The sequence below is a fragment of the Calidris pugnax genome, unplaced genomic scaffold, assembly GCF_001431845.1.
Source record: "Calidris pugnax isolate Ruff unplaced genomic scaffold, ASM143184v1 scaffold589, whole genome shotgun sequence".
NCBI classification, from domain to species: domain Eukaryota; kingdom Metazoa; phylum Chordata; class Aves; order Charadriiformes; family Scolopacidae; genus Calidris; species Calidris pugnax.
Window position 1 is genome coordinate 19,503 of NW_015091425.1, and position 9,575 is coordinate 29,077.

Genomic DNA, 9,575 nt, shown 5'->3' on the forward strand with positions numbered 1-9,575 from the left:
GATATATATATCAAATATATATTTGAATATCAACAGCCTGATTAGAACAGGGAGCGTTCAACACCTAAGACTATTTCTTTTGCTCTTCTTTGACTTCCCCTTTAGACAGTAGCTACATTTCGGTCCAGATGACTGCACAGCAGGAGCAGACAAACATCCATAGGAGTAATTGCAAGGAGTTTGTCTTCATTTGTAAGTCACACAAGAAGGCCTTTTTTTCCTCTCCTGTTTAACCCAATCAAGGACACAAGCCATGCTTCTTGGCCCCCACTGAACAATGCACTTTTGATGTTTTTGGCAGTTTAATTGCAGACAGTATTAAAAAAAAAAAAAAAAGAAAAGAAAAGAAGAAAAGGAGGGCAGTGTAAGTATTAGAAACTTAGCAGTTTATTTTTGTAAAAGGCATGAGGACCCAAATCTGTTCCTAAGAGATTTACAGAGCAACAGTGCAGACTTAGAGTTGTTCATACATCTAACTTTGACTTCAGACCAAGATCACGATGTACAAATCTGCTAGGAAGCTAAATGTCAAGAAAGGCAGGTAAGCTTGTTAAATCTTGTTTTTAATGTATTCAAGAGATTCTAAAGGAACGAGATGTCTTGATGATTCAAGGAATGTGTGCACATGATGGATTACAGGAGGCTTGGTATTAAATGTGATCTTTTCACTGACCTAGTTGTATAGCACATAACTGGGACCACCCACCTCATAATATACTGATTCTAATATTATCAAAGTAAGTGATAAGCTGTCACAACTTGGATTTTTAAAATATTTAACTTGATATCCAGGTTTATGATGAGGAATCCAGAAAAAGAGTTACAAATGATGCAGTCCACTTGAAGGAAGCCCTTCATGGGAAAGCCACTCAGCTCTTGTCTCTTTGATAAAAAGCTTTTTTTGTTTTTATTCACAGGACAGTAATGACCTGCTTCAAATGCTAACTCTTGGAATATACAAGAGTAGAGAGCAATTTTTAAAAGTACACTCTGTAAGACAAGAAAGAAAAGAAAATACTGATGGGAAATGAGGGGAGAGTACATGAGGCTATAAAAATGACAAAGCTTTTCTGGAAAGAAAAGGAAACCAAAATGAGAGAATGCGTGAGAGCAGATTTAGCATTCAGATACAGTTTCAGACATTGCATCATTGCTGTATTTTGCAACAGGTGGTGTGGTGTTTAAGATAACATTACATAGCCATCCTGCAGGTTAACTTGGAAAAGATTTGGACTTTTTGAAACTTTATATAGTTAAGCCAGTGCTACATACAAACTACAAATCACTTAAAATATATTGCCATGATGGAAAAAAAAATGGGAGGGGTAAGCCATAAAAGGCCTATTGTAGCCTAAAAGCTATTACTGTTGGATTACCAATAATGTGCATTTGATAGCTAGGAAAAAAACAATGCTGAATCTCTGTATGTAGCTAGTTCTTAATGGCCAAGTGCAGAAGAGACACAAAACATCACTTGGTGCTTGGGGGCTGCACCAACCTCTGTGGTGGCCCCAGGAGCAGAGCGCTACCTCTCCCTGGTGGCACAGCTCACCTGAGTTAACATAAAAGCATTTAATGTTATGGTGGGCAACTTCTAGAGCAGTCTGTGAGGAGTATCAAAACTGCCCAAACCATCTCCTGAGACAAGCTACCTCCATAAATATTTTTGCTACACCTCATTAAAAGTAGTGGCTGCCAAAATGGAGTATTAGTAAACTTTTAAAAGTTCCTGTGGCAATGGTATTTGGCTTTGTGATTCCTTGTTCGTTAATTGCTGTGCTGTCAGGTATTTTTAGACTAGTTAACTAAGGAGGCAATAGATGGCTTCAAACACTTACAATTTAACAGCCTGGCAGTTTTATTCAGAAGGCTGTGTGTATTTTGATTTTGGTTTCTTTTAATTGAGTTCTGTTGGAACAGTTCTATCCCAAGCCCCCCTCCCACCCTCCTTTTCTTTTTATTTTCCTAAAACTACAGGACACAGAAGAAATCCCAGGGCAGGTCTTCCCCTCAGAAGGAATGAGGAAAGCATGTTACCAGCAGCTTTTCAAACTCCTGCTTTTGATGTGGATACTTGTGCACACAAAATGTCCTATCGAACCCACACGCAACTCCCAAAACGTGTTTTTACCTGTTAAACAGGCAGCTTGACACAGCTTCTTACAAACACACAGCCACAGGAATACAATAATAGTTCACTGGTCCCCATTACACAATAAGCAACTCTGAGATCAGGTAAGTGCCTTAATACAATGGAAAAACATACCCCATAGATGTATAGAGAGTTCCCCAAACGGGAGCAAACACCCAGTTGGGTGGACACCAGGATGGCTTCTGTAGAGATTCGTACCACACTGGGATTTCCTTTTTGGTTATCCTGCTTCCTAAAAGTCCTCCCGCATGGGGCAGGAGTGTGAAACCCACTGCTGGGGCCCAGGCTGGTACCACTTCCATTGAGACGGTGAATCTGAAACAAACCCAAACACGTTGATTTGACAGAGCAATTTTAAAATGCAGCTACAATAATTTTCCGTTTTTGGCAGATTTTAAGAATGTGGGATCTGAGAGACAGCCAAGTCTTGTCACTGAGAGAGACAGCAGCTGAAATTCATGGATCTTGTACCAGGTTCACTGGATGATACTCGCCCCATAAAGGAACCTGTCACTTACACGGGAAAAAGTAAGGCCTTTATTTGCCTCTTTTTTTTTTTTACCTTACATAAATACCCTCACCCATAATTATGCCAGAGGAATAAAGCAGTTGGATGTTATATGAACTGCACCTGGGGGAGGGGGGGGAAAAAATGCCCCAAGAAGTGTGTATTTCTGTATTCACCAGAAAGCCCATTCGCTCAATGAAACGGTGTAGTCCAGAGTAAGAAAACAGCTTGCGCTTTCCTGTGCTCAAGCAAAATAATTATATACCTTGTGTTGCATTTTTACCCTCAGAAGCACGCTGAGGATGCTGAATGGTTAGGGAGTGATGTGAATTAGCAGCAGACACTTGAGAAGCTGGCTGCCTCGGAAAATAAACACCAGAGGAGGCTACGAGAAGATAAATACTTAAATGATGTTTTGCTAAACAAGGCAGGCGATCTCAGTGGATAAATGGGGAGTGCACCTGTGGCTTCTTCATGAAGCATTCAATCAGTTGCAGCAATCTTAGCTGCCAAGCCCTTAAAGTGTACTGGATTAAATTTACCTACAGAAGTAAGACTAAGAAATGGCTTAGTTCTTGTAGGGCTGCACTGCTTTAGTTAGAGCACAGGCAGCAGTAAAAAAAAGTAAGCAGGAAAAAGCTTCATTGCAGATTTTCTGGCCAAAAGCCAAATGCTACAGAAGAGCTGTGTTTAGCTTGCTGAAATGTAAACAGATTAGAGGTATGATAAAAAAGGGCAGAACTGAAATGGGTTATTTTTTCAAATATACAGTAGGCAAATACACCCAATTCCTGTTCTTCTGTTATGCAGGAGGGGGAGGCAGCAGGAAGGAACCGTAAGGGAGGTTGCAGCAGTGGGGGAAGAGCAACTGGCGAAGCCCCGGGAGAGAAAACACAGTTTTAGAGCAACCGGCGTTTCAGAAGCTTAAGGCAATAAGAAAAGTGTCTCATTGACTTGGCTGTTGTCTTGGCCCACGTTTAGAAGTTTTCATGGCTGAGGTGATGACTGCTGGGATGAGGCTGCAGGGAGTGGGGAAGAGGAAATCCCACTTGTGCCAGATGTGCTTAAACTGAGAGGAAATGGCGCACAGATGACGTTGCATTCTCACAGTTCTGCTGGTGCAGTGGATTTCTGTTTGGAGAACAGGTAAAAGCTTGGCCAGCAAGGGAGGGAGCTCTCTTGCATTATGAATTTTGTCCCTGTTCTCAGATTATGCAGATTTAATGAAGAGATTTCAGTGGCTGGGACTGCAAGCCAGATTGCATGGGACCAAGAAAAATCCTGATGGGCGACAGAAGCAGAGCAGAATTTTGAAGGCAAAACAGAGAGTGTGGAGGGACTGGTAAAGCATGCAGGATTAGAAAGTTTGTAAGGAGTAAACAAGAAAGGGCATGTAGGCTGCTGGGCTGTGGGCACGCCTCAGGGGAGAGTCGTGGGAGGGCAGTGAGTAGGAATGCACACAAAAGAAGGCAGCAGACAAAGCAGTACAACTGTCACAGTCAAAAACAGAGCAAAAGAATGACCCAGTGAAAGAAAAACTAAGCAGGGAAGAATTCAGAACTAAGGTTGGGGGGAAGAAGTGGGAGAACATGTGCTAGGCTGCTGGAATTGTACCAATTAGGTCTTGGGTGGAGGATGGACAACAAGGAAGGGAGAAAAAAAAAATAAAAATCTGCATAGCTGATTGCTGCCATACTTCCTGCCTCATGGATTCTACTTGCTATTTACCAGGGAGTGTCTTAAGTGGAGCAAAGGAGTTAAGGTGCTCTCCTACACCTAGATCTGCATTCTGGCTTCCCTGAGGGACACACTACTTGTCAGCCACGAAGACAGTGTGAAAAGGCTCTGCTTTTCCTGGGATGTGATGGAATTGCTATGCGCAGGAGCAACAAGGTATAATAGGAACAGGAGCTCCAAGCACAACGATTCTCTTTGGTTGCCTTCAGATAAGTGATTCCCACAGGTTAAGTTAGAAATTTAAAGTTGCTAAGATCTCACTAATTCTTAATGCTTTGCCTACAGAGAGAACACCAGGCTTAGTTCTCTACACAGGCTGTACAGTGCTGGTTGTCTGTGCAGCTCCAGTGGGGCTGTCAAATGCTAATACTTTTTTAAGTGATAAGCAAGGACCCCAAGGGGTTTATGCTTTATTTGGATGTAACAATATCAGGGTGGTTTCCTGCGGGTATTAGGCACCTGGACTTTGTCAGGGCTTCTGTCAGCTTCTCCCAGGGAGGAAAGCCTGAAAGTCTTCTGCAAGCTGCCAGTGCTAAATGCCATCAAATTGGAAAAGTAGTGCTCTGATGCAGGGAGGAAAGCCTGAAAGTGTTCTGCAAAGCTGCCAGTGCTGAACGCCATCAAATTGGAAAAGTAGTGCTCTGATGCAGTCATTAATGAATCAACGATGTAGCTACGCTTCTGTCCCTCTACGCGATGGAGGAATGCTGGAATAACTCTTAAGTGACCAGAAAATCAGGCAGGCCAAGAGAAATGGGGAAGGCACAAAGCAAATAGGGAAAGTGAACAGGAAAGGGGAAGAAATGGAAGTGATGAGATTGAACATGCTGGCTTGAACTGAATGCTTTTGACTACTATTCAGTACTATTGCTACTAATTATATACTATGTTTTCCAATAGTATTTCTCAGGACTTCCCATACTCCCTTGCATACTACCAAGGAGAAAGAGGAACAAAGCCACACAGCAAGGTCAGAATATGCTGGTAGGGTTGGCCTAGCAGACCACAGCTGTCCATCAAGCAGTGTGAGTTCCTGTATTTTAATTCCCAAGAAATGAAATACTCTTATCATTTTCCCCCGTAAAGCAGTAGCTAACTCAGGGAGCAGCACTAGCTGATTTTGGAAGAAACCATGTCCACCTTCCTCTGGTTACTCAGCGTAGGTCTTCGGTGAGAGTAAGTCAAAGGCAGGGTTGTGCTGGAGAGTCGGTGCATCCGGTCAGTGCTGTAGCATTTGTTTGGTTAGCTGGGCAGCACCAGGTCTGTGCAACGTCTATAGGTCACTCAGTACATTTTTTAAAAGTAATGTAATCACAGAGTATATAAAGGATTATCGACCCCGACTTCCTTTCAGTCTATAGTTGGTAATGCTGAAATTATTTGGTGATAACTTGCACGGCACAGGCTTGTTAACGCAGCCCCTCTGGCTGCATCTGTATTACACAACCTAGAAATAATTACTGCTTTCCCAATCATATCCCAGCTCCACTTCAGGGTGAGATCTGGTTGCACAATATTCTTGCACCCTGATTTTCATGCTGAAGTAAACCTGGATGTCTGTGGATGATATCTGCAGCGTGCCCAGCAGATATCTGCCTCTAAGAACCACCACAGTTGGAAATCTCTTTTCCACACACACAAGTGTAACCTGTTTATTTCTGTTTCCACCTCTTATCTCTGCCCTGCAACATTTTCTTCATCATCCTGCCCGTTTTCTGTTTAGCCTTAGTCTGACTTTAGGCAGTTTCAGCAGGGCAGTGAGGGCTGCAGCAGGCCAGCTTGTTTTACTAATGTGTTAAAATAATTTTTCTAGGTATTCAAAACACCCATCTCTTGCCCAAAGATGGCTCCAGCTACACAAAGTAATAAGAGAAATGAAGGGGTAGGGGGGGGGAACAACACTGCAACTTGCTGCCTACTGGGCTTCTACCTTTTTGCAGGTTGTTTCTCTGTGCTGGTGTAACATGCAGAAAAAATCAGAGGCTTTCCATTGCATACCCAAGAAAAGGGATGGGGTGTGCCAGGGCAGGGACCAGATGTATCATGACAGAGGACATCTCTTGCCCAAAGATGGCTCCAGCTACACAAAGTAATAAGAGAAATGAAGGGGTAGGGGGGGGGAACAACACTGCAACTTGCTGCCTACTGGGCTTCTATCTTTTTGCAGGTTGTTTCTCTGTGCTGGTGTAACATGCAGACAAAATCAGAGGCTTTCCATGGCCTCCTCTTTCTGAAAAAACCATTGCATACCCAAGAAAAGGGATGGGGTGTGCCAGGGCAGGGACCAGATGTATCATGACAGAGGACCTGCTTTGCTTCAGCCTGATGAAAAACCAACTAAACCACCTACTTGCTTCGAGCAGGTCTCTGGAAGGCAGGTGGGTCCCTTCCCCCCTCTCCTCCGGGCGCTCCCAGGGAGAGCTCAGTCAGTGGGAAGGAGAAGGAAAGAAAGGACAACTACTTTCATGGCATTTTCTTAGAGCCTGTGCTGATAAACCGCTGACTAATCCCTTTCTTGTGCAACTCGGTGCTGGCCACCCCACCACGTGGGGCTTAAATTCTAACTATTCGCATTAAAAGCACGAAGGAAAAAATCCCTCAGCGGCGCTGAATCACCCTCTGGGGTTTCTAGTCCCCTCTGGTCTGAGGCAGAGTGACGAGGCTGTGAAAGTGCTGCTGCTTGGGGGGGGAAAGTGTGTCCCCCGAGGTGTATGCTCTCCCTCTTGTCCTCTGTGGTATATGTTTTTGAGGGCAGATAAGGTTCTACCCAAGTCTGAGGGGCAGCACGGAAATTTTCCCTGGGGAAAGGCTTCTTCCTGAGATTGCACCCCTTAATTCTTCAGACAACTTACTTAATTTATATTGATGAGCTGTTTATGGCTGTTGTGGCTTTAATTTCTGGAAAACCACAACACTAAACCCAAAGCTGTATCGCAGTCTGTGATCCAGAACATGGCTACCACAAAAAAAGCAGTCTTATCTTATCTTTGTTACCTAATCTCAAGTCATAGAGAAACTTAACACGGTATGTGTTACATAATATAAATATCTAACAAATTAGTGTATAGCGTATGTTTATAAAATGTATTTGTAACTAAGAGTAAAAATAGTGGCCTTCATTTAAGGACCTAACGCAAGGAGTACTCATCAGGTTTAGAGACAACAAATCTGACTGCCCAAGTCACACTTCTTTTAACTTTTAAAATGGCAGGGCACAAGTTGTGCAAATAAATCTAGGATTTATTGAAGAGTCACACACTGGGAACAGAAATGTACGAGAGAACCAAATCTTCCCCGGGTGATAATTTGCCATTTACTGCTCGAGCTGTTCTCATTTTCCCTATATATATTTTATAAAATCCTCCGTACGCGGCGTAGTTTAAAGATGAAACATTCTGTTGACTTCCAAACATTCCTTCCAAACAGCTCCCCAACCTCCTGCCGTAGATTTTTCTTCTTCTTCTTTTTCCACCCAACTTGGAGAGTCTCGTCCACACCTATTCTTAAAAAAAGTGAAGTTTCTCTTGGATATTTCTAGTTTAAGTGCTGCCTAGGCCTGACTCTTTTCAGCTTGCCAGGTATTCTTTTAACAGGGTAAAATGTAACAAGTGCCACATCCAAGGGATGTTTTAAGAGCAGCAGGAGGTTCCTGGGGCATCACCACTGGTAAGTCTCAAGTGCTTTACAAGTGGCCCGTGCCCTTTACAACAAGCCAAAGATGAAAGGGTAGGGCTGAGGCTCGCTCCCAGCCGCAGCCTCGCTACTCGAGGTTTGCAGGAGCTGGACACTGCCCTGGGCTTTGCCACTGGAAGCACCAGACATGACTCTTCCCAGGGCTTGATGGGTGTCAGGTAGAATCAGAGAATGGTAGGGGTTGGAAGTGACCTCTGAAATCATCTAGTCCAACCCCCCTTCTACTAGAGCAGGTTGGACAGGAATGCATCTGGGTGGATTTTGAATATTTCCAGAGAAGGAGACTCCACAATGTCTCTGGGCAGCCTGTTACAGTGCTCTGTCACCCTCAAAGTAAAGAAGTTCCTCCTCATGTTGAGATGGAATCTCTTGTGTTCCAGCTTGTGCCCATTGCTCCTTGTCCTGTCACCGGGCACCACTGAGAATAGTCTGGCCCCATCCTCTTGACACCCACCCTTTAGATTATAAGCATTGATGAGGTTCCCCCCTTGGTCTTCTCTTCTCCAGGCTAAAACGACCTATGTCTCTCAGTCTTTCCTCATAAGGGAGGTGCTTGACCTATGTCTTTCCTCATAAGGGAGGTGCTCCATTCCCCTGGTCATCTTTGTAGCCCTCCAGTAGCTCCCTGTCCTTCTTGAACTCAGGGGCCCAGAACTGGACACAGATGTGGCCTCACCAGGGCAGAGCGGAGGATGACCTCCCTCGACCTACTGGCCACGCTCTTCTTAACGCACCCCAGGAGACCACTGGCCTTCTGGGCCACAGGGGCACATTGTTGCCTCATGGCCAACTTGTAGGGTGACCTCTAACCTGCTGGGTGGCCCAGCACAGACAGGATCCCGGTGTCTCCTCTAAGTATGGCACCTACATTAGGGGTAGAGGCAACCACCAAGGGGGATGTAGTCATATATGTCCTAGGATGTAGTCCTATATGTCCTATGTGCCTTACATCCACGTATGTCTTATATGCCCTCTACTACTGCCCACAAAGTTTGACGAGCTTGAGCAGCTTTTCCAGGTATTTCACCTGGAGGCTGACAAAAACAGAGGAAAACATCTGTGCACGGGATAGAGAGAAGAAAAACCAGCAAAAAAAAAAATAATCCCATCACCCAGATAAAAAAACCAGAGAATTTATGTCTCTTCCGACCCCCTTTTTTCCTTTTTTTCCCCCGAGTTAAACCAATAACCCCTCTCCTTTATTGCTCTTGGGTTTCATAACCCGCAGTGATGCAAAGCCCTTGCGACACCCCCCGCCTTGGGGCAGGGCGACTTTTCACTTTCTTTTCTCTTTTTTGGTTTAGAATAATAACCCTGCCACCGAAAGCTCGAATTTTCCTGCTGATTGATAAGCGCCACTTGGAAATTCAGAAGGAAAAAAAAGGAAAAAAAGCCCTTTCTTTGCCGCCCCCGGAGGGTCCCGGTGGCTCCCGGAGCGGTGCCGCCGCCGGGGACCCGGCGGCGGCGCCGCTCCTGGAACCACCG

At 44.5% G+C, this 9,575-nt stretch overlaps 1 protein-coding gene and 1 long non-coding RNA gene across 2 annotated transcripts in view; one reads left to right on the forward strand and one right to left on the reverse strand.

Moving 5' to 3' along the window:
• TSPO (translocator protein) overlaps positions 1-2,489 on the reverse strand; it is a 5,612-nt gene extending 3,123 nt beyond the window's left edge. Inside the window, exon 1 of the mRNA XM_014961518.1 lies at positions 2,267-2,489. Coding sequence (XP_014817004.1) covers positions 2,267-2,454 — 188 coding nt within the window. The 5' untranslated portion in view covers positions 2,455-2,489. The remainder of the gene's footprint in view (positions 1-2,266) is intronic.
• LOC106899638 lies at positions 104-3,188 on the forward strand. Its single transcript, XR_001414067.1, has 3 exons — positions 104-192; positions 1,978-2,235; positions 2,544-3,188. It is a non-coding gene; the product is annotated as an uncharacterized LOC106899638 (long non-coding RNA).
• Positions 3,189-9,575: the final 6,387 nt, after the last annotated feature.